General features: G+C 38.3%; 1 protein-coding gene across 7 annotated transcripts in view; it reads left to right on the forward strand.

Annotated features, from left to right (window-relative positions):
• The window catches only part of MRE11 (MRE11 homolog, double strand break repair nuclease), a 79,584-nt gene that overhangs the window by 16,033 nt on the left and 37,641 nt on the right, over positions 1-25,910 (forward strand). For all 7 annotated transcript variants that reach the window (XM_011237896.3, XM_034666151.1, XM_002929795.4 and 4 more), the window contains 8 exons: positions 375-516; positions 6,986-7,100; positions 11,050-11,235; positions 12,146-12,317; positions 13,277-13,357; positions 17,284-17,410; positions 19,776-19,876; positions 21,083-21,256. In XM_011237896.3, the coding sequence (XP_011236198.1) occupies positions 375-516; positions 6,986-7,100; positions 11,050-11,235; positions 12,146-12,317; positions 13,277-13,357; positions 17,284-17,410; positions 19,776-19,876; positions 21,083-21,256 (1,098 nt within the window). The remainder of the gene's footprint in view (positions 1-374; positions 517-6,985; positions 7,101-11,049; positions 11,236-12,145; positions 12,318-13,276; positions 13,358-17,283; positions 17,411-19,775; positions 19,877-21,082; positions 21,257-25,910) is intronic.

Below are 25,910 nucleotides of genomic sequence, written 5' to 3' on the forward strand. Positions count from 1 at the left end.
TTTTTTTCCCATAACGCCGGGATCACGCCCTGAGCCGAAGGCAGACGCTTAACCGCTGTGCCACCCAGGCGCCCCCCACATCTTAAGTTTTGATGAAATTTTAACTTTGTATTTAGCATGTGGTTCGAGTTGCAGTAGGTCATTTGTAATTGAAGAAAGTTAGCAAATACTTTTACTATTGCAATTTTGTTTTGAGAAGACACTACCCTAATCTATGTTTTAGTAAGTAGTATATGGAATATACTTTAATAGGTATATTATATTTATATTTAATAATATATTTATATTTATTATATTATATTTATATTTAATATGATATGTAGATTACTTATTTTTAGATATACATTAATATTCTTTGAAAATATTTTGCATAGGCAGATGCACTGTGTGCCCTGGATATTTTAAGTTGTGCTGGATTTGTAAATCACTTTGGACGTTCAGTGTCTGTGGAGAAGATTGACATTAGTCCAGTTTTGCTCCAAAAAGGAAGCACAAAAATTGCTTTATATGGCTTGGGTAAGATGGTTTTATTTTACTATTTATGTCAATAAATAGTTGCTTAAACAGCAACTGAAATCAGATTCTGAAATTAACTTTGTTGCTGTTTAGAAAAAAGTGAGGCAGATCTAATTATTCTTGGTGAGTGACTAAAAATGCCAGGTTTTGGTTGAACTTTTTAGTATTTAATAAGGACCACTATCCCTTGATACTTCTTTTAATAGCAGTTTTAGTTTTAAAAAAAATTCCTTTAGTTTCTGTTGTTGATTTTTTTTTCTTTATTTTAGACTCAGGTATAGAATCCTGAATGTTAGAATTATAGAGTAATTAGAAAAGCTGTATTTTGGTATCTTGGAAGACTTTGAAATGTCTGAAGCTTGACTGTCCAGTACAGTAACTACCAGCCTCATGTAGATATTGAGCACTTGACATGCAGCTGGTCTGAATTGAGATGTGCTGTAAATATAAAATCACAGCAGACTTCCAAGACTTAGAAAAAAATGTAAAATACCTTATTAATGTATTGGCTTAAATAAAATAAATTAAAATTAATTTCACCTGTTCCTACTTGTTTTAATGTGGTTACTAGAAAATTTAAAATTACATATTTGGACTGCATTAGTGGCCCACATTATATTTTTATTAGACAGTGCTAGTCCAGAGCTGTTATCTATAATGCTCAGAATATTTGCTTTATCGATTTGGCTATTTACAATTTATTTAATGTCCAGTAGGTAAAAACCTATTTGCTAGGTTTGATTCCATATAAACAAAGATCAAAGAATATTTTTAGAGTGCATTCAAAGTCTGTTTGTTGAGTCTTCCTTGGATTAAGTTCAGCTTGATATGCTTTGTTTTATGAATGCAATAGCTTTACTGTTTTTATTGTGTATAATTATAAAAATTATATTCCATGTTAAATCAACCTTAAAGTACTCTGAGAGAAATCAGGAAAAAACTTCATCCTGCAGTTTTTATATTTTTTGGGTGAGTTTAGTGTAGTAGAAGCCTTAGGAGACCTTATTTACTTCACTCAAGTCTCTTTGTGTGTGTGTGTGTGTGTGTGTATATTTTTTAAGATTTTATTTATTTATTTGCCAGAGAGAGAGAGAGAGGACAAGCAGGGGGAGCAGGAGAGGGAGAAGCAGGCTCCCTGCTGAGCAGGGAACCTGACATGGGGCTGGATCCCATGACCTTGAGATCATGATCTGCGCCAAAGGCAGGTCACTCAACCAAATGAGCCACCCAAGGAGCCCCTATTTGTATATGTTGGTTTTTTTTTAATGATTTTTTATAATATTATGTTAGTCACCATACAATACATCCCCGGATTCTGATGTAAAGTTCGATGCTCCATTAGTTGCGTGTAACACCCAGTGTACCATGCAATACGTGCCCTCCTTACCACCCATCACCAGTCTATCCCATTCCCTCACCCCCCTCCCCTCTGAAGTCCTCAGTTTGTTTCTCATATTCCATAGTCTCTCATGTTTCATTCCCCCTTCTGATTACCCCCCTTTCTTTATCCCTTTCTTCCCCTACCGATCATCCTAGTTCTTATGTTCCATAGATGAGAGAAATCATATGATAATTGTCTTTCTCTGCTTGACTTATTTCACTTAGCATTATCTCCTCCAGTGCCGTCCATGTTGCAGCAAATGTTGAGAATTCGTTCTTTCTGATAGCTGAGTAATATTCCATTGTATATATGGACCACAGCTTCTTAATCCAGTCATCTGTTGAAGGGCATCTCGGCTCCTTCCATGATTTGGCTATTGTGGACAATGCAGCTATGAACATTGGGGTGCATATGGCCCTTCTCTTTACTACGTCTGTATCTTTGGGGTAAACACCCAGTAGTGCAATGGCTGGGTCATAGGGTAGTTCAATTTTTAACTTTTTAAGGGACCTCCACACTGTTTTCCAGAGTGGCTGTACCAACTTGCATTCCCACCAACAATGTAGGAGGGATCCCCTTTCTCCACATCCTCTCCAACAATTGTTGTTTCTTGCCTTGTCTATCTTTGCCATTCTAACTGGCGTAAGGTGGTATCTCAGTGTGGTTTTGATTTGAATTTCCCTGATGGCTAATGATTTTGAACATTTTTTCATGTGTCTGTTAGCCATTTGTATGTCTTCATTGGAAAAGTGTCTGTTCATATCTTCTGCCCATTTTATGATTTGTTTATTTGTTTCTCGTGTATTGAGTTTGAGAAGTTCTTTGTAGATCTTGGATACCAGTCCTTTATCTGTGGTGTCCTTTGCAAATATATTCTCCCATTCCGTGGGCTGTCTCTTAGTTTTTTTGACTGTTTCCTTGGCTGTGCAGAAGCTCTTTATCCTGATAAAGTCCCATAAGTTCATTTTATCTTTTATTTCTCTTGCCTTTGGAGATGTGTCGTGAAAAAGGTTGCTCTGGCCGATGTCATAGAAGTTGTTGCCTATGTTCTCCTCTAGAATTTTGATGGATTCCTGTCTCACATTGAGGTCTTTCATCCATTTGGAGTTTATTTTTGTGTATGGTGTGAGAGAGTGGTCAAGTTTCATTCTTTTGCATGTAGCTGTCCAATTTTCCCAGCACCATTTATTGAAGAGACTGTCTTTTTTCCACCGGATGTTTTTTCCTGCTTTATCAAAGATTAGTTGCCCAAAGAGCCGAGGGTCCATTTCTGGGTTCTCTATTCTGTTCCATTGGTCGATGTGTCTGTTTTTGTGCCAGTACCATGCTGTCTTTGTGATCACAGCTTTGTAGTACAGCTCGAAATCCGGCATTGTGATGCCCCCAGCTTTGTTTTTCCTTTTCAACAGTTCCTTGGAGATTCGGGGCCTTTTCTGGTTCCATACAAATTTAAGGACTATTTGTTCCAGTTCTTTGAAAAATGTCCTCGGTATTTTGATCGGGATAGCATTGAAAGTGTAGATTGCTCTGGGTAGTATGGACATTTTAACTATGTTAATTCTTCCAATCCATGAGCATGGAATATTTTTCCATCTTTTTATGTCTTCCTCAATATCTTTCAAAAGTGATCTATAGTTTCTAGCATATAGGTCCTTTACGTCTCTGGTTAAGTTAATTCCAAGGTAACGCATGGTTTTTGGTGTTATTGTAAATGGGATGGATTCCCTAATTTCTCTTTCTTCAGTCTCGTTATTCGTGTATAGAAATGCAACTGATTTCTGGGCATTGATTTTGTATCCTGCCACCTTACTGAATTGTTCTATAACTTCTAATAGTTTGGGAGTGGATTCCTTTGGGTTTTCCATATAGAGTATCATGTCATCTGCAAAGAGAGACAGTTTGACTTCTTCTTTGCCGATTTGGATACCTTTGATCCCTTTTTGTCTTCTGATTGCTGTTGCAAGGACTTCTAGTACTATGTTGAATAATAGTGGCGAGAGTGGGCATCCTTGTCGTGTTCCTGATCTTAAGGGAAAGGCTTCCAGCTTTTCCCCATTGAGAATAATGCTTGCAGTAGGCTTTTCATAGATGGCTTTTATGAGATTGAGAAATGTACCCTCTATTCCTACACTCTGAAGGGTTTTAATCAGGAAAGGATGCTGTATTTTGTCAAATGCTTTTTCTGCATCAATTGAGAGGATCATATGGTTCTTGAGTCTTTTCTTGTTGATATGATGTATCACATTGATTGATTTGCGAGTGTTGAACCATGCTTGCATCCCAGGTATGAATCCCACTTGGTCATGATGGATAATCCTTTTAATGTACTGTTGGATTCTATTAGCAAGGATCTTGTTGAGGATTTTGGCATCCATATTCATTAGAGAAATCGGTCTGTAATTCTCCTTTTTGAGGGGGTCTTTGCCTGGTTTGGGGATCAAGGTAATATTAGCCTCATAGAATGAGTTTGGTAGCTTTCCTTCTGTTTCTATTTTTTGAAATAGCTTTAGGAGAATAGGTATTATTTCTTCTTTGAATGTTTGGTAGAATTCCCCAGGAAAACCGTCTGGGCCTGGAGTTTTATTATTTGGAAGGTTGTTTATCACTGACTCAATTTCTTCATAGTTAATTGGCCTATTTAAGAAATCTATTTCTTCCTGTTTCAGTCTTGGTAGTTTATAGGTTTCCAGGAAGGCCTCCATCTCTTCCAGATTGTTTAGTTTTTTGGCATATAGCTGTTGATAAAAGTTTCTAATAATCCTTGCAATTTCAATGGTGCTGGTCGTGACCTCTCCCTTTTCAGTCATAATTTTAATAATCTCAGTCCTTTCTCTTTGTTTTTGGACAAGTTTTGCCAGTGGTCTATCAATTTTATGGATTCTCTCAAAGAACCAGCTTCTAGTCCTGTTGATCTGCTCTACTGTGGTTCTGGTCTCTAATTCATTGATTTCTGCTCTAATCTTGGTCAACTCCTTCCTTGTCAGTGGGTTAGGCCTGTCCCTCTGTTGCTGTTCCAGTTTCTTGAGGTGAGAATATAGAAACTGCATTTTAGATTTTTCTATTCTTTTGAGTGAGGCTTGGATGGCTATGTATTTCCCCCTTAGGACTGCCTTTGCAGTATCCCATAGGTTTTGGACCGTTGTGTTTTCATTCTCGTTGGTCTCTGTGAATTGTTTAAATTGATTTTTGATTTCCTGGTTTATCGAGTCATTCTTGAGCAGGATGGTTCTTAGTCTCCAAGTGTTTGAGTTTCTTCCAGGTTTTTCCTTGTGGTTGAGTTCCAATTTCAGAGCGTTGTGGTCTGAGAATATGCATGGGATAATTTCAATCTTTTGGTATCGGTTGAGACCTGTTTTGTGTCCCAGAACATGGTCTATTCTTGAGAATGTTCCATGGGCATTAGAATAGAATGAGTATTCTTTGGTTCTGGGGTGTAGTGTTCTATATATATCTATGAGGTCCAACTCATCGAGTATGGCATTCAAAGACTTTGATTCTTTGCTTAGTTTTTGCCAGGGTGTTCTATTTCTGATAGTGGGGTGTCCTCTTTGTATATCTTTTTAAAAGAATAATGGGTGGTTTATTTAAATACTTACCCTAGGGAGCTTATAGTCTTTGTCCAGTGTTCATGATTTCTAAAAAGTAGAAAAGCATCATGGTTATCTGTATTTTAGAGATAAGGAAAATGAGATCAAAGTGTTGTATCTGATTTTCCAAGTGGTAGAGCAAGAAGTGAAACACATTTTTTAAAAAGGTTCGAACAGGTATCTTAATGACTGCAGTGCTAGGGATCATAGCTGCAGAAAATGGATGATCTTCCACTTTCAGACTAAGACGATCCCATTATGCCTCAGGCACCGCCTGGGGCATCTCCCAAGTCATCCATTTTCTCCCAAACTCTCATTTCATCTTGTTCTCTTCTCCTTAACTGGATTCCAGCCCCCACCCCACATTCTCACCCCTGCCCTTCTCTCTACAGTTAGCAGATTCCCTCATCTCACGTTTCTTCTCTACTCCCCAACCTACAGGGTAACTGACCAGTCCCTAAGGTTCTGTGTCCCACAAGCTTCTCTCAGGCTTCTTACAGACTTTAGGGTAGAAGACTTACAGACTTTGGGGGGGGTCACAGATTGCCCTTCTCCCTGCTTGCCCCTTCCTCTCCTGTCTGCAAACACCCTGACCCCTCGAGGCTAATTGGCTAAACTGCCCTGCCCTTTTCCCTCATATTTTTCACCTACCTACCTTCAGATTTTGTCAGCATTCTCAAGGCTTCCAACACCTAAGTAGATCCTTCTTCCAATGCCCTGGACTTTGTATGACTTGACTTTTTTTTTTCCAGTTTATATGTTCTGCATTCCACCATCTGTTCCATTGGTCACACTCTATAAATTCTCTTTAAGAAGATAGACTTCTTTTGGTTCTTAGCTTCTTCATTATTGGCTTTTCTTCCAAGGCCTTCCCTAATGACCGTATAAAATAGCAACTTGTTCCCCCGCTGATATTTGCCATCTGAGCATCGTTTTTCTGTTTTATAGTATTTAAAAGTGTAATTTGTGTGTTAAGTTGTTTTTGTTGGCCTTCTCCACTAGACTAAGGTGATCCTTTGGGGGTACAAGAAGAATTATTTAAAAGTCATTATATTATTAAAAGCATAATATCTTTATTTAAAAATAATTTATAAGAATATTATTTTTAAGTACATGTTTTTATCTCATCCTATTTTAACATCTCTGTTTTATAATGTGTATATTAAATCGAAAGTATATATAATAAATAGAGATAGTGAAAAACCATATTATTGGAAAATTTAATAAGAATTTAAGCATAGAAAACTTTAAATTTTCATTCCATGTTTTCCAGATTTTGAAGGTATGTATGCCTGACATGAGAAACATTTTTTAAATACAAGTGTCTTCTCAGCAGCTGTCATGCAAGAACTTGGAACATACTCATTTGTAAATAATGGTTCCAGATTTCAAATATCTCTCTTATAAGAAAATGAAATACTTAGAGAGCACATAGTTTAGAAGCAAAACATTCGTTTTTTAACCAAGTAAGAAACCGGTTTTAAAATAATGTCTGTTTTAGGGTCCATTCCAGATGAAAGACTCTATCGAATGTTCGTCAATAAAAAAGTAACAATGTTGAGACCAAAAGAAGATGAGAACTCTTGGTTTAACTTACTTGTGATTCATCAGAACAGGTAAAAGTATTCTTGGAAAAAATTTTTGAGTCAAGTGGTGAGGTTCCTTAAATCTCTGTTTCCAGGCTTCTGTATTTCCGTAAAATATTCCTTATTTGATAGTTGTCAGTGCAGGATCATGCATAACTTACATGTGCTTCGACTGCATTTTGAAATTGTTTCTAATAAATGATATCTGTAAAGAATATTTGTGACATGTGGATAAGGTACAAGAATAACCATAAAATTGAATACTCTTAAATTCAGCAAAGAAGTAGGACATTACCAGTACATTATCCTGTGCACTTCCCTGACCCCATCTCTTACCACAGACCCCAGAGAGAAGCACAGTTTTTAATTTGTATTTAATCAGTCTGTTGCTTTTCTTTACCATTTAATCACATATCTATCATGAGTATTTTATTTAGTTTTGGTACAACTGGAACCCTGCTGTATATTTTGCAGCTGGCTTATTATGTTTTATTACTAAGATTCATCCATTTCGATGCTTAAAAGCATAATTGATTTTCACTGATCTGTACAGTTATACTTTTTCTTGTGTTGGTGAATATTTTATGTTATCTCCAGAGTCTTGCTTTTTTAAACCTTTTAGTTATGAATATTGTTACATGCATCTCCTGGTGCGTATAGGCAGGCGTTTTTCTAGAATATATTAAATATAGCTAGATCAACTGTCATGTTAGTATTTTGAAGAAGTTGGATCTGTTGGTAGTGTGATGGATTGATTGAAAGGAAAGAAGACTCAATGCAAGATTTATTGTGTGATGACTGCAGTTACAGTGTGGAATGACGGTAGTGAAATGACGGCGGTGAAACTGATGTGGGAGAGACAAACCTGAGATGTTACAAGGAAGAATCCAAAGGGATTTGGGCCCGATTATATTTATTACTTATTGAACAGAAATCAATGCAGAGTACTCTGGTACTAAAACCCACTAAGCACTTAGTGAGAGGAAAGGCTCCATGAGGAAGCCTTCCGTTGCCTTATGGACGCTCTCAAACAGTGAGTTTCGAAGGAGGAGCAGGCCAGAGTTTTAATAAGTGCAGTCTCCCTATAACTTTGCACCCCTGGGAGTTTGTTCTTTCTGTTGCTCAGGGCCTCCCAGTTCTGCTGCACTCTCTACTTCCCAAAGTAGGGAAGAGTCAGAAGGAAAAATCCTAAGTGATTCCAAGAACTTCAGCCAGAAATAGAGGTGGAATGGCAGCCTCAGGAATGGGTGTATGTGTAATGTTGATAATGGCTAGTTGCTGGTGATACTAACATTGATCATTTGATTAAGGTGGTGTGTGCCAGGTTGCTCCAATGTCAAGGTCCCATTTTCCATTTTGTAATAATATTGTTGGGAAAAGTACTTTCCGAGTATTTGAATATCCTGTTTGGCCTTAAAATTCTGCCCGCTAATTTTAGCATCCTTTGGTGGATTTCATTTCCAGCAACGAATACTGTGGTGTTGGAATTGTTATTTTTTAATTTCCCTCATTCTTCCTGCATTTATTAATTGAAATTTCTTCTGTAAGGAGGATTTGTCCCTTCTCACTTGTTTATTTATTCATTTATTTATCTATGTTGTTATAGACTCACGGATATTTATTTTATCCTTTGAATTATAATCCAATACTATCAGGTTTTTTTGTTGTTGTTCAGATTGTTCCAGTTTTGACCATTGGAGTTCTTTTATATTAGCTTCTATGTCCTTTCAACATGCCCTTTTCCTTTTTATTTACTTATTTGTGATCATGTCCTTCACTTTCTGGTACCACAAGATGCTCCAGGCTCATCTTGTGTTTTTCTGCCCTAGCCCTAGAATCAATCACTTCTCTAAGGATCCCTGATTGCCTTTATTTGAGAACCGTATTTAGAAACCCAGATACAGGTTTGCTTGTTGCGTGTTTACTTGTTGCTGCTGGGACTTTCTTAGCCCTCGGTGATCAGAGTTTAAAAAATACATGTATATATCCTAACCCCGGATATGCATCTGTATTTGTAAAAACACACATGCAAGCATGAGTTTGAACTTACTCTAATTCAGCCCTGTAGGGTTCATTTTTTTTCTTCTCCCTTTCTTTTTTGGGAGTTCTTTCTCTAACAGTTAGAAACCTGGATCATATTATCTATAATATATTTACTTAATTTTTTCAGTCTTGGTTGACATGTAAGGTAATTTCAAAAATTCCTGACCTGTACCCACGAGAAACAAATTTGCCAATTAGTGTACAGTGTTTATGTAAGTTACTTTAGTCTTTAGCCTTACTGTATCTAGTCAAAACAGCCCTTCTAGGGTCACTTAGGCCAGCTCCATTTCCCCCACCCCCTTCAGCGTGAGTATGCAGTTCTCCCGTAATACTGTTACGCTCATTTGTCACCCTCTGCATTCTTATGTATTTTTTTATTGCTTTCATGGAGTATAAAAAACAGGGTTTGTCCTAGTGAGTGACTTTTTCATGAGCCTTTTGCATTTTATTTTATTTCTGTTTGTGTCTCTATATGGGCCGGTTTCTTTGGCTGAAAAAGACTGTGAAGCGGAAGAGCACCTTGTCATTCAAAATATTTCCACAGGGATGTTCGGTCAGCTTCTAAACCACAAATTAGAGTCAGCTCACCAGCTTAACCCCCTCTTGCGTGAAAGAGTCAGTGCTTTATGGAAGCACAATTGCATCATACAGTGTTCGAGTTATTCTGTGTTTCTTCAGTAATTGTGATAATGTCCTCCCCTAGGTAGACGTAAAAGCATCCCTAGATACATGAGCCTGCTGCTTCCCTGATTTCACTTCCAGCTCCTCCTGGCATTCCTTCTGCTCTGCCATTCCTCCCCTTGCTGTCCTTGAACTTGCCAAATACATTCCCACTTCAACCTCTGCCCAGGACTCAGCCCTCTGCATGGGACTTCTTCCCCTGCATGCTTGATTCCTGGTTGTGGTTCTCTGCTCATGTCACCTGGCAGGGCAGCCTAGCCTGACCACCCTGTGCATAGTAAGCATTCCTGATCGGTGTCACTTCTCCCTTTATTTCTCTTTACAGCACTTATGCCCACCTGACAGATTCTATGTGAGTACACATACACATACATGTACATATTGTATTATTGCTTGTTCCCCAACTAGAGCAAGAACTTTGTTCCCTGCTGTGTCTTTGATGTCTAGAAGAGGCCTGGGACACCTGGCACAGACTAGACAAACAGGAAATATTTGTTGAATGAATACTGATTTGCCGTAAGTGAATGCTAGGTTGAAGTATTTGAACACTTTTACTTACATTCCCAGTGATGATAAAGTCGGTGTTAGGGAAAACTTCCTTCTTATCTTTCCTCACTTTGGGTTTTCACGTGTCTTTCAATAATAACAACTAGTCTAGGTATAAAACCATAGTTTGCAGATCTTCATACAATATTTTATTTAATATTGAAAACTCATCTCTTATGTAAGACTGAAATTGTTACTCCGATTTTTATATGTTAAAAAATGGCTGGACGTCTTTAGAGATTTGTTTTTATTCTACAAAGTTTAGACTTAACTTACTTTCGTTTTCTGACTCTCTCTCTCTCTATGTATAATCAAACCATTTTGTATGTTTTCACTATTGATAGAGCTCATGCTGCTGCTTTTCTGATCTCACTTCCAGCTCGTCCTTGTTTTCATTCTGCTCAGCGACACTATTGATGGAATTCATACTTTTCTGACTTTCCCTCTGTTAAAGCCTTTTGCAGTCTGCCTCTCAGTGTAGAATTGACTATTTTCTCTTTTGTGGCTCCTACTTGTCTGTGTCCTGCAAGTTTGTAAACCTTTTGAGGGCAGGAATTAGGTATTATCTTTGCACCCCTAATCCCTTGAATAGTTTCTGGCACAAAGAAGAGATGTACTAAGGCAAAGAAAGATCTGTATAGCTTTTCTTAATATGAGGTGTTTCTGTATCTCTGGACATTTATATTTACTTTTAAAAATCTTGGTATAGGAGTAAGCACGGAAATACTAACTTCATTCCAGAACAATTTTTGGATGACTTCATTGATCTTGTTATCTGGGGCCATGAACATGAGTGTAAAATAGCTCCAACCAAAAATGAACAACAACTCTTTTATGTATCACAACCTGGAAGTTCAGTGGTTACTTCTCTTTCCCCAGGAGAAGCTGTAAAGAAGTAAGTAATTGTTATATTTTCCAAATCAATTAAAATAAAAAAATTTCTTGCTATCATCATCCTACAGGTTCAGTGTACTGATAGTTTTTTATATGATAGATTTCTTTATGAAGATGGTTATTTGATGTAGTCTTACTATTTTCCCAGATCTTAAGCCATTTTCAACAGGAGAGTATCCCAATGGTGTTAATGATTTAGCTGCTTATTAGGCATATTCAGGGCTAGCATTTTAACTGATGAAATTTCAGATTAGAGCGCTATGGATGATGATTTTACTGATTTCACAAAGTCTGTTTATAAACAAATTCCCCTAAAGCCACTTAATTGAGGTTTTTCTGGTTATAAATGCAACATTATAGCATATCTCATTTCTTTTAATTCTTTAGGGGAATTATATGACAAAGTAGTTAATGGCGATTAAGCCCAATTTTTATAATGGATTTCACCTTTTGAATCCACTCAGATTTTGATTTTTATGATAATAATAGCTTTAAAGAATCTGGTTAGTAGGATGTAAATTTGGCTCTTTTCTTCAGAGTTCTGCTGATTTATTTTATGTATGTGTGTGTACGTATATACTCTCAGATAATCCATATATATGTGGTAGTCTGTACTATGGATACTACGGTCATAGTTCTGGTAGCGTTGTGTCCTACCTACTGTCTCTCTGTCTGTCTTCGCTCACTAGAGTGTCTGTTCAGGCAGGGACGGATGAGTGGATTTTATTCTGGGGAAGAATATTGACATTTTTTTCCCCTGTGATATAACATTAAGTTGTCAAAAAAATTTGTTAAGAATATGATTTTGTAGAGAAATATTTTGTAGAACCTTAGAGATAACATAGTTTTGGTGTGCACATTTTCCCGAGAAAATTTACAGTGTGACTAGACTTTCATTTCCCTCATTTCAGACATGTTGGTTTGCTGCGTATAAAAGGAAGGAAGATGAATATGCAGAAAATTCCTCTTCACACAGTACGGCAGTTTTTCATGGAGGATGTTGTTCTGGCTGATCACCCAGACATTTTTAACCCGGATAACCCTAAAGTAACTCAGGCCATACAGAGCTTCTGTATGGAGAAGGTAATCCCTCTAGATAAGGGTCAGTGAGATCTCCTTTAGCTGAGAGATGATTTACCGTGAGTTAAATAGTTCCATAGAGGAAGGGAAGTCTTTTAGACTTGTTACAGTCTCACGAAGCCCACAGGGAAGCACTGTTGTTCCATAAATGAGTTTAATTGTATCAAAGACCTTTTCCTTTTAGTCTTGGAGATGGAAGAATGTGAAATGTAGAAGAAACTGCTGCAGAAATTGTGCGAATGCACTTACTGATATGTAAATCAACAGCGCGATACTGTTCATTGCTTACGGTTGCTGTAATTCTTACAATTGTCACTGATATTCATTGATTGCTTATATATCCTGGGCACTGTTGACAGCATTTTGCATTTAATCCACTCAACAACGCTGTAGGTACGTAGATTCTATTGTCCTCATTTTAGGGAAAGAAGAACTGAACCGTAGAGGAAATCACTCACCCAGCGTCATGGCCTTCCCGGCAACACATAACTCACATAGGTGAAAAGCTGTAGAGTATGCTGGTTTCCAGAGGATTAGACCCAAAAACTTACATTAAGGCTGCAATTTCTGTCTCTGTTTCTGTGTTTAGCCCGCATGACACCTGCTCTGTAGGTAGCTATCTGACGCTTCACCCTGAGGAGGGTATGTCCACAGGGTGGCCCCCAGACTGACAGTGTCCTTACACCTGAAAGAGCCTGTTTTCCCAGTAGTTCCAAATCAACTCCTGGCACTGAGTTCTGTTGTACTGAGGTCACGTATGTGTCCCTGGGAGGTGGAAAATGGATTGATTGGTGAGGCCTACGTCAGATCTCTCAGCTTTGACACAACTGACATTTTGGACTAGGTAATCCTTTGTTGTGCTAGGTTGCATTGTGGGATTTCAACAATATCTTCTCTGGCCTCTACCCGCTAGAGGCCAGTAGTATCCTTCCCCCAAGTCATGACAATATTTTTATTTTGAGATTAAAGAAATGCTTGAAAATGCTGAGCGAGAACGTCTGGGAAATTCTCGACAGCCAGAGAAGCCTCTTATACGACTGCGAGTAAGTCCTATGTAGATAAATTAAACTTTATTGATTTTCAGAGGATAGTACTTACAGTTAACATAAATTCGTTTTTTAAATTAGTAAGGAGAGTATATACAGTAATAGGAGAAATCATCATCTGGCACCAGAAATAATAAAGCTGTCAGGACTTGATTTAATCATAGTTTGATTCTAATAAATTTGATTTTTTTTTCTGATTTTTTTCTGAATAGTCTGTTGTTCTATTTAATAGGTTGGCCAAGTCTGACTCCATCTTTTACTATCTCTCCCCTCACTCCCTGGCCTCCTGCCGTTCTCTGCTCTCACACTCCCCCCTCCTTGTCTGCTCAGTGAGGCCCTCCCCCAATGAGATGGGACCCCCATATCTTCTCACCAGCACTCCTGATTTCACTTACCCTCCTCTGCTTGTTCTTTTCTTTGTTTTCCACAACACACCCTCCTAACCTACTATATGCAGTGTATTTATTTTGGTTGTTGTGTGTCCCCAACTGCAAAACTGTAAGCTCCTTGAGAACATGGAACTTCATGAATTTTGTTAACCAATGTATCCAAAGATTTCAGAACAATTCTGGCATATAGCAAGTGCTTGAGAAATATGTTAAAAGAATTAAGTGTTTGAGAGTATTAAAAAATTTAAAGAAATTGAAGCGCTTCCTGTGCCTGTAAACCTACTTACTCATTTCCATCATATAAAAAGTAATCTTTTTTTTTTTGTTTGGTCCCTGTGCCTTTCCCTTCAGCTAGTTCTGCCCTTGTCTTTTATTTTCTTCCAAACCTCTCGAAATACATAGCTCTTACTGCTCATTTAACATTCTGTTCCTCAATCCATTGTAACCAAGGTTCTGACGCTACCATCTCAGGTGAAAAAGATGACGTTCAGTTGTCAAAGCTTGTTTTCTTCTGGCTGAATCACTCTTTGACATTCTTTTCTTCGAGTCATGTTTGACCTGTGCTCTCTCTTAGCCCTCTTTTCAGCCTAGGCATATGGCTTTAAGGACCACCTATAGAGTGATGATGCCCACATGTTTACCTCCAGCTTAGACCTCCTTGTTGAGGCCCAAGAGCCCCCCCGCCACACACACACAAAGCCTGGTACTCAAGGAATAATCAAAACAGCAGCACTGACATCGCCTGGGAAACTTTTTTTTTTAAACAATTACTGCTTTTCTTTATTTACTTGCTTGCTTACTTCTAGAGAGGTAGAGAGAGAAGCAGAGGCCAGAGGGCAATGGAGAATCCCAAGCAAACTCCATGCCCAGTGGGCAGCCCAGTGCAGGGCTCGATCTCACAACCCTGAGATCATGACTGGAGCCAAAATCACAAGTCAGAAGCTTAACCCATTGAGCCACCCAGGTGCCCCTCACATGGGAAATTTTTTTTTTCTCAATGAGATTATTTTATTTTTTTAATTTATTATAATAATATTTTTTATTATATTATGTTAGTCACCATACAGTACATCCCTGGTTTTTGATGTAAAGTTCTATGATTCATTAGTTGCGTATAAAAACCAGTGCACCATGCAATACGTGCCCTCCTTACTACCCATCACCAGCCTATCCCATCCCCCCACCCTCCTCCCCTCTGAAGCCCTCAGTTTGTTTCTCAGAGTCCATAGTCTCTCATGCTTCATTCTCATATGGGAAATTTTTTAAAATGCAAGATCTCAGACCCATCGAATTGCATTTTAACAAGATCCCTAAGATATTTGTATGCACATTAAAATCTAAGAAGCTCTGGGGTATTTAGTGTGAAGATAAAAGAGTACAGTCTAGAGCCAAAATGCCTGGGTTCAGTTCTGGCTCTGCCACTACTAGCTATGTGACCTTGAGCAGTTGGATCTTTTGTCCCTTGGTTTCTACCTCATAGATTTACAAGATCAAAATGAATTAAATATTAACTGTTGCACAGTAAGTAATCTAGTCCTTTCTGTCTATCCCATTGTTGTTGCTGAAGTTGAGCCCTGATTCTTCTTTTATCTGGCCTATAAATGCAGTTTCCTTCCTGACCCTGCCTTCAGTTTCTTCACCCCCCCACACACACCCGTAGCTTATTCACACTAATGCCAAATTCATCTTTGTAAAATACAGTGTTGCATGTCTTTCCTGCTGAAAATGACTTAATGATCTCCTAGTGCTAATAGGAACAAGTCTTGCACAGCATTCAGAGGTTTACATGACCTGGTCGTAACCGACCTCCTTGGCTTCTCCCTCCTTTTTCTGCCAGAACCTTCTAAATTCCAGCTACATTAGACTAAAAGTGTTCCCTGGGTCCAGTGGAGTTTATTTCACTCTTCCGTACCTTCACCCACGCTGACCCTGCTGTGTGGAAGGTGCTTCTCTCCTTCCATAGCATCTCCTTCAGCATGCACTTAAAGCTTTTCCCTTTTCCAAGAGCCTGTCTTGACCTCCCTTCAGAGTCAGTGCTTCTACTTTTTTGCCCTCGGTCTGCTTTGTATGTACTTGTTAAGCACCGTTCCCATTCTGCTTGTACTTATTTATTTACATGTTTGTCCTCCCAGTCAGCTTGTGAATTTCTCGACAACCAAGATTATACAGTTTTTATGGCTGTATCCCTGGTCCTTAGCAGGGTGCCTAGCACATTGTGAACTCCTCAGTAAAGTCTGCTTAATGAACAAGTTTTGTGACTCTTAGGAGCAGAAAATTACAAATCAACCTAAGCTGGAGTATCATTGATAAAATGAAGAGTTTTCTGGAGACCCCATAGCCTAAGCATTTAGTATTTTCTGTTTTTATAACGTCGTTGCTGTAGAGATATAATACATAGTTGTTTTGGGAGAACCACATAGTTCTCTTTAACTGGGCAAAAAATCCCATGTTTCTCATCTATGTCTGCCTAATACCATTAGAACCAAGCACAGTTAAAGAGAAAATTGGCATTCCTTTTCCTAAACACAGTGAATTATTAAATCATTCATGAAACAAAGGAACAGATATTTTCATTACTAATAGTCCAGAAGTAACATTGTATCAACTCAGGAAACCATTAATTTTATGATTCAGTAAACAAATACTTTTGGAGTACATTTTTTTCTGCATGCTGGGGGACACAGTAACGAAAAAACAGGAGGTTTTGAATTTATTGGGCTTATGGGAGGTGGCAGTGTGAGGAGAGACATAAAAAATAGGTAGCAAATAGATGAACAAAATTCCACTTCCATCCAGAAGTGTGATGAATAGTGTAAACTGGGTGGAGGTGAGGGGAATTTGGATAGGCCAGTGATGCGGTACAATGCTGGTTCCCGGAGCCTGTGTTTAGAACAGCTAGTTTAGGGAAATAATATATGTCTTGGGGAAAAATTCTAGTATGCATTTCTCTTTGGAAAGGTCTCTGTATGACTCTAAACTTCTTAACTTAGAAAGATCCCGCTTTGAGTGGGATTGTGACGTCTAAATAGATACGTGCTTTGAAGGTAATCATTTCTCAAAGCTAACACATTGGATTCTTTTCCTGCGTGGATTTTCCCAGCATTTCTTTGTTAGTGTGAAAGTATATCCCGAAGATGATAGACCAATTAACTAATGCATCTAGGGCTGGCATTTTATTTTAGTGGAGAATTTTCTTTCTGTTTCGAAAGTTTAAATACTTTAGAAATTTCACCTCCTTTCCAGGTGGTGCTCCTGGTGCCTAGGCTCTTATTGTTACCACAAGGAGATGTAATCGTTCAGACCTTGTGGGAATTCTTGTCGTTTCTTGGGTCCATCGAACAAAATGTCTCGTTAAGCTCGTAAACCTTTGAAGCTTTGTTTTCTCAGTAGAGTAAAAAGTATAACACCATCATGATCTCTAACACGAATTATAGAACATTAATTTATTACCTTAAAAGTATTGAGCATAAACATAACTAACGCAATTGGTAAACTGTTGTTTCTAGGCTTTCATAACTTATTTTGTATTTCCAGGTGGACTATAGTGGAGGTTTTGAGCCTTTCAGTGTTCTTCGCTTTAGCCAGAAATTTGTGGATCTGGTAGCTAATCCAAAAGATGTTATCCATTTTTTCAGGCATAGAGAACAAAAGGAAAACACGGGTAAGCTAGTTATTTTCACAAATTAAGAACTGCTTTTTACAGGGCTTACAAAAATCTGTCTTTAGTAAAAGAAGTAGAAAATGATGAAAATATTTTTATATGATTATTTCTGGTATCTTAAGCTGGCAGTTGGAATAATTAAATCTCTTCTAAAAATTAGATTGCAATCATTTTAAACCTGTGGGTAACAGTAAAGAAAGGGAAGCCTTTCTCTGCAGATGTAGTTTTTAAAAACAGTGCTGCTGAGTAACAGTGCACACAGATTTTAAAGATTTATTGCTCAAAATATATATTGTTGACAATACATTATTGTTCAGAGAATGTACTCAAATTCTGCATCAAGTATTTCAACTTTCGAGTATACAGGATTTAGGAAGACTCCAGTCTTTTGGAATAAGAGGTAGCTCATAGTTTGATGTTTCTCATGATTACATAATTAATTTCTAATTAAATTTTGTAAAAACTCATTGCCCTTATTTTTAAATGCATTTATAAAAATAGGCTATCCAGCTGAAATAGTGCTTTTTCATAAGAAAAGTTGATGTGTTAAATATAGAGCCTCTTCTTTAAGCTGTTGAGTCAGAGAATTTCTATAGAAAAATATGGCTCTTGTTTTATAGGTAAAGCTATTTCAGTTTTTATTAACTGAGATTTAATGAGCTTCGATTTTCAGTGTCAAATTGTGACCAAATTCTGTGTGCTGTTAATTCAACCTGAAATATTCGTTCAGATATTTAAGTGGAACTCATAAAATACTGTTTTAGGAAAAAAGTCCTTATCAGATAATTATTTTCTTATGCTATGAATTTTAACTAGTTACTTATTGATAGTGGTTTACTTTAATTGTCCATCCTTATCAATCCCTTGAGATTTTATGGGTGTAGCATTCATAATAATACAGAATATAGAACTAGTACGTTGTTACTTGAGTTTCATCATAGTCAGTTTTATTCTAATGATTCCTTTTTGGTTTCAACATAAATTGCTAAATGGAAACAATAACCCTTTTGTGTGTTTTATTGAGAGCATTTTTTTTATTATTTTGGCCAGCTCTACTTCTCGTGTACCTGTGTAACATTGTACAAATTACATAAGCCCTCTGATGTTTGATCTTCTTGTCTGTGAAATCAGGATAGTGACTGAGCCTTCGTCATAGAATCGTGGTGACGATTAGATGATAGGATGTGTTTAAATAGTCTAAACATAGTGTTTGGCGTCGTAAAATGTAGTCATCGTACTTATGGAGCCATATTAATTCTACTCTCCTGAGATTTGAAAAAGATTTCTGTTCACTTGTCTTCAGCACCTTGCAAAAGGCACACAGAACGTTGTCCCTCTTCACCCTCCAAGCCATGGCACGTATTTTTCCCTCTGCCTCAAGTAGTTTTTTCTTTTCCCTGTTTTACTTAGTGAATCTTACTCATTCTGCAAGACTTGATTCAAATGATAGCTACATTATTTTCAACCTTCTCTGAGAAGAATTAGGTTATTTCTTCTCTGTGTGCCATACTGTCTTTTTACCTCTCGTAGCATTTCCCGCCATTATTGTAATCATTTGCTCTTGTGGGCAGGGATCCTGTCTTTTCACCATTGTGTTTTCATGGCCAGGTCCAACATCTGCTAGACAGTTAATATTTATTTTCCTAACAAAGGTTATCAGCAGAGTAGGTCCTGGACTCTCTGCTTTTTGGCTTCCTACCCAGTACTCTTTGTATTCTTTACCTATTTTTGAGACCGCTCTCCTGGTTAGGAATGCAGCAAAAGTGCTGTGAGCATACATCCCATTTGTCTCACAGAATATTAAAAAGGTACATACTTAAGAGCTGAGATTTAATTAAATGGATAATTTCTACAGTTTCATCAAGGACATTCTTAAGTGAAACTGGCTTTCCTTGTTTTGCTTTGAGCTGTGCGGATGTGGTGGTGAATGTTGTACAGTTCCAAGCCACTGCCTTGATTTATAATAAGGAACCGGCAACTGTACCCATAATTGCTTTTGTATCATCAGGGCAAATGGCAATGGAGCGGAACAGGTAAATGGCATCTTGGTGTCATTACGAAAGGAGTTTTGTCCCTGAACATCCCCTGAAATGGTCTTGGAGATCAGAGGTCTGAAGATCATCCTTTGAGAATAGCTGTAGGAGACATAAGACTTAGAGATAGGCAAAGAGATACACGTTTTCAGGAAAAGACTGCAGCTGTTAGCAATGATGCCATGTTTTTGCCTCAGAATTTACCATGTTGAGCAAGCTGATCGTTAATCAAGTTTGGCCATACCTCCTCTACTGACCAAACCTGCCATGAGTCTGGGCACTTCCACAGTGTCACAGAAGCTACTACTTGTCCACGGGCTTCTTTTTTCTAGGAGAAGAGATCAACTTTGGGAAGCTCATCACAAAACCTTCAGAAGGAACAACCCTAAGAGTAGAAGACCTTGTAAAACAGTATTTTCAGACTGCAGAGAAGGTAATTTCTTAATTACGACCTACATGTTGAGGAATGGCTCTCTGAGGATAACTGACTTTAATTTGGGATATGTATAATTCGTACTTCAAACAAAAGGGATCCTCACAATGTTCCCATGAACTAAGTGGGACAATAACTAATTACATTTACTTGTGGTTACTCTTCATCGTGAAAAATCAGTGCTTAATTAATGGTGTTATTATTGTGGCTATTATAGGTGGCGTTGTTTTGCTCTTCCTTTTTCTCTCTACCGCATGTTTTTGAATCCAGGATTTACCTTTCTTGCGTCTAGATGTAGTTTCAGAACTACTTTAATAAGACAGCCACAGGATGGTGAAGCTACTTTCGTTGGTATGAGTTTGTGCCACTTTAAAATCTGGTTCTATTAATTGCCCGTTGCTGCTGAAACAAATTTCCACAAACTTAATAAATGAAGATAACACACATTTGTTATCTTACAGTTCTGTAGGTCAGAAATCTGACACCAGTCTTACTGGCCTAAAATCAAGGTGTTAGTAGGGTTGTGTTCCTTTCTGGAGATTCTAGGGGCAAATCTTTTCCAGTTTCTAGAGGTGTCCACATTCTTTGGCTAACAGCCTCCTTCCACCTCCAAAGCCAGCAATGTTAGATTTCTCTGGCCATTTCCACCATTCGGATCTCCCTCTAACTCCCTCCTTTAGCCTCCCTCTTCCACTTTTAAGGATGCTCATGATTGCACTGAGCCCACCTGCATAGTCCCTGATAATCTCCTGATTGTACAGTCACCCGATTAGTAATCTTAATTCCATCCATAACCAACCATAGTTTTCCTTGGCCACGAACATATTCACAACCCAGAGATTGGGATGTGGACATCTTTAGGGAGCCATTACTGTGCCCACTACACAATTAACCTAATCTCTTAATCATCAGCTAGCATTTCAGGACTCTACATCCCAGCCACTCAGGCCTCTGCATTCCCACCTGTCTTAATCACTACTCCTGTTTCTTATTTTTACTTGGCTTTTTCTGGCCCATAAAATTTATTAGTAGGCTTACTTACTGTCCATTGTTTCGTTTTATTTTGTTTTCCCTTCAGCAACTGGACAACTTTTTTGTCTTTTTTCCCTGGTAACATTATACTGTAATTTTCCTTGCTCATATAGAATTATTTGGTAAGGAATAGATACTGATTTCTGCATCCAGTGATTTGTACTTCTTTTACAGAATGTGCAGCTCTCACTTCTAACAGAAAGGGGAATGGGTGAAGCAGTACAAGAATTTGTGGACAAGGAAGAAAAAGACGCCATAGAGGAATTAGTGAAATACCAGTTGGAAAAAACACAGCGATTTCTTAAGGAGCGTCATATTGATGCCCTAGAAGATAAAATCGATGAAGAGGTAACCAGTTTGGGGTGGAGAAGTCTAGTTAGACACTCTCTCCTCAAGAGCAGCGCTGATTTTCTTTCTACTAAACCACTGTTTAACCTCTTTGATTTGTTTAGTTTCCTCATCTACAAAATTGAGTTTGTAAAATGAGGATTAAAGTAGAAAAGGTCTGGAACAGAATCTTAAACATGATTGAAACCCATTAAATGTTAGCTTTGTTCTCCATAGATAGAATCTTCTCTTGAATATCATGAAAATGCTTCAAAATGAGCCTTACAGGATGAAAACTTATGTTCTTTTCAATTTTTTAGTAGGTTTTGTTTGAGATTTTGAATTTCATCTAGAAATTCAAATTCATCTCTAGGCATAAAAGCAGTGGAAGGATCAGAGGAGAAGGCCCTTAGGTTTGACTGCATAGAAATTGTAAATGTTTGCATGTCAGATTATCAAAAAACAAAATGTATTGACATGAAGAACATATTTCTGTGTGGGCGCAAGAAAGGTTGATACTCATAATATTCAAGTACCTTAGTAAATGTTAAGAAAAGTAGTAAACATTTCAATAAGAATAATGAACAAAGACATGAATAAGTGGTTCATAAAAGAAATACAAATGGTAATAAGCATATGAAAATGGTGAAAACTCAGATGCGTTTGTTATTTGTCAGAATGACGGCAATTTGAGAAAAGTATTTATTTAGTATGCTGCTCATGGGAGTGTCTAGTTTGAGCTGCTGCATTGGAAGGCAGTTTGTCAGTGTACATCAAGAGGCTTAAGATTTGTCCTTTAACTCATCCCTTTCCCAAGACAACAGTGAGGTGGAAATTTGTGTATGGAGTAATTTATCTGAGTGTGGTCTGCAGTGGGAAAATTTGGAAAATGTATGATGAAGTAAGTGTTGGCACAATCACACTAGATACTGTGCAGCATTAAAAATCATACTTTTGAAGAATGTGGAGAAATATTTTCAATGTTATATAGGGAAAGAACATTATAGATTTAAAACTATATGCAGTATGATTCCAGTGATTTTTAGTTTATATGCGAGTGTGTGTATACGTGCAAAGAATGAAAGAAAATATTCCAAACATTATCATTGGTTATATTCAGGTAATGAGATTATAGGAGATCATTTTCTGTATCTTCTAGATTCCCTCTAAGCAGAACAAAACATTTTTAAAACTTGTTCCCTTTGACTTTGATTTTAGTGCTTTTAATTAGCATGGTTCTCTTAGAGCCTTATGATGTCAATATGCAACTAGTAATATTCCAGGCCAAGTACGCTGGTTATATGGGGTTCATAAGTTTTTGGCAGGGATGCATTTCTCCATTAGGTACCGGAAATAAAACATGACCATCCTACTCAAATGTAAATATTAAACTATGAAACTCCTAGGAGATAACATAGGAGAAAATCTAGATGACCTTGTGTGGCAGTGACTTTTTAGATAACGACACCAAAGGTATGATCTGTGAGAGAAGGAATTGATAAGCTGGACTTTATCAAAATGAGAAACTGCTCAGTGAAAGACAGTGTCAAAAGAATGAGAAGACAAGCAACAGACTTGGAGGAGAAAATATTTGTAAAAGACACATCTGGTGAAGAATTATTATCCAAAAAAATACGAAGACTTCTTAAAACTCAGCAATAAGGGGCACCTGGGTGGCTCAGTTGGTTAAGTGTCCGACTCTTGGTTTCCACTTGAACCCCAAGTCGGGCTCCGTGCTCAGTGCAGAGTCTGCTTGTCCTGCTCCCTCTGTTCCTCCTTCCTCTCTCTCTCTCTCTCAAATAAATCTTTTAAAACAAAACAAAATTCAGCAGTAAGAAAATAGGCAAACTGATGTAAAAACAGACCAAAGAACTTAACAGACATCTCACCAAAGATGTACAAATGGCAAGTAAGCGTATGAAAACATGCTCTATATCATATGTCATCAGGGAAATGCAGATTAATAATGAAATATACCACTATGCACCTATTAGAACAGCCAAGATCTGGAACACTGACAGCACCAAATTCCGGTGGGGATGTGGACAACAGGAATGCTCACGCATTGCTGATGGAAATGCAAAATGGTATGGTCACTTTGGAAGACAGTTCGGCAGTTTCCTGAACAACTTAATATAGTCTTACCATATGATCCAGCAGTCGTGCTCCTTGGTATCTACCCAAAGATGTTGAAAGCTTATGTTCACATAACAACCTGCACACAGGTGTATATAGCAGCTTTATTCATAGTTGCCAAAACTTGAAAGCAACCAAGATGTCCTTCAGTAGATGAATGGGTAAGTAAATTGTGAAACACCCAGACTTGGGAATATTATTTAGGCCAAGAAGAAAGGAATTGTCAATCTGTGAAGAGTCATGGAGGAAACTTAAATGCATATTACTAAGTGAAAAAGCCAGTCTGCAAAGGATTGTATGATTTCAACTGTGCAACATTCTGGAAGAAAGCAAACCTAATAGAGACAGTAAAAAGATCAGAGGTTGCAGGGGTTGAGTGAGGAGCGAGGGAAGGGATGAGTAGGTGTGCGGCAGTTAAACTGCCCTGTACGATACTGTAATTTAGGTGGTTGCATGTCATTATACCTTTTTCCAGACTCCTAGCACACCAAGAGTGAACCGTACTATAAATTCGACTTCGGGGGTGCCTGGCTGGCCCCATCAGTGGAGCATGCAAGCCTTGCTCTTGGGGTTTTAAGTTTGAACCCCACGCTGGGTATAGAGATGACTTAAAAATAAAATCTTAAAAACAACCACCACCACCACCTTTGGACTTTGGGTGATTATGATGTGGCCGTGTAGGTTCATCAGTTGTGACAAATGTACCAATTCTGGTGGAGGGAGGTTGATAATGGGAGTCTGTGCATGTGTCGGGCTGGGGGGTATATGGGAAATCTCAGTGCCTCCTTCCCAGTTTTTTGTGAACCTAAAACTACACTTAAACAAAAAACACACACACAGATAAACACAAAAGTAAATAACTTCAGCATCCCCACCTGGAGAGCTATCATGACTCCTGAGAGGGTGCATAAGGGATGGGGGGGTGTAGCTAAGAGTGTGGACTCTGGACCAAACCACCTGTGTTCCAAATCAAAACCCTTACTACCTGTGTAACTAACAGTGAGTTTTTTAACCTCTCTCTACCTCCATTTCCTCATCTGTAAAATGGGGATAATAATAAAAAACTCCTTCAAGATTGTCGTGAGGATCAAAAGAATACATGTAAAGTCCCAGAACACTGGCAGCACATGGTACCTACTCAGTATTTTTACTCTGACTCATCTCTGCGAATGACTTAGCACTTTTGATCTGGTATGTACTACCTAGAGCACTGTCACATACTGTGCCATTTTTGAAAACAGTTTTTATCCCTTCCACTGAATCGTAACAAAGATACTGTCATTTCTTTCAGCTTAAACAATAAAGCCCTCTTCACTCCCATTTCCCTTTAGCTACTACTCATCTTCTTTGTTTCTCTTTTATAGCAGAATTGCTTCAGAGTTTTCTATATTTGCTGCCCTGATTTTTCTCCCACCCTTTTCTCTTACACCCATCATCTGGGGGTTTTGACCCGTTATTCCAGTGACGCTGCTCACATCGAAGTTACCATTGACCTCCATTGTTAAATCCACTGTGGGTTCGTCTTAAATCTCCCTTGAACTTTTCTTTCTTTCTTTTTTTTTTTTTTTAAGATTTTATTTATTTATTTGACACAGAGAGAGACAGCCAGCGAGAGAGGGAACACAAGCAGGGGGAGTGGGAGAGGAAGAAGCAGGCTCATAGGGGAGGAGCCTGATGTGGGGCTCGATCCCACAACACTGGGATCACGCCCGAGCCGAAGGCAGACGCTTAACCACTGTGCCACCCAGGCGCCCCTCCCTTGAACTTTTCTTGAAACCTTTTTTTTTTTTAAAGATTTTATTTATTTATTTGACAGAGATAGAGACAGCTAGCGAGAGAGGGAACACAAGCAGGGGGAGTGGGAGAGGAAGAAGCAGGCTCATAGCAGAGGAGCCTGACGTGGGGCTCAATCCCACAACACTGGGATCACGCCCTGAGCCGAAGGCAGACGCCTAACCGCTGTGCCACCCAGGCGCCCCTCTTGAAACCTTTTTCTCTTTGGCTTTAGGACCTCACGCTCTTCTGCTTTTCTTCCTGTCTAATGGTGCGTATTCCCAGTTTCTCTTGTTGGTTTCTTGCATGTCTCCTGCCTCTTAGATTGGAAGTCCCCAGAACTCAGTCCTTGGAGCCCTTCTTCCGCTACATTTTCCGTTTGTAATCTCATCCAGCTGCCTGGATGTAAATTCTGTCTGTTTGGTGGTGATTTTCCAAAGTCTAGCCCAGACCTCTCTCAGCTCAAGATTTCTGCAGTCAGCAGTCTGCTGCTAGACATTTCTACTTGGATGTTTAATAGACACCTCAAACCACTAACATTCCCAAGTCTGAATTGCTGATTTTCAGTCTTTGCTCTATGTGTAGATTCTCTTTATGGCATCTGGAATCTGACTGTCTAGAAGTCCTTTTGGCATTACTTCAGAATATATACAGAATCTGACTACTTCTGAAGTCTCCATCACTACCAGAGGTCCATTGCATTGCCATTTCTCACTTAGATTATTCTAATAGCCTCCAAACTCGTCTCCCTTTTTCTACCTATGCA

The sequence above is a fragment of the Ailuropoda melanoleuca genome, chromosome 8 (genome assembly GCF_002007445.2).
Source record: "Ailuropoda melanoleuca isolate Jingjing chromosome 8, ASM200744v2, whole genome shotgun sequence".
In the NCBI taxonomy this organism is placed as follows: Eukaryota; Metazoa; Chordata; class Mammalia; order Carnivora; family Ursidae; genus Ailuropoda; species Ailuropoda melanoleuca.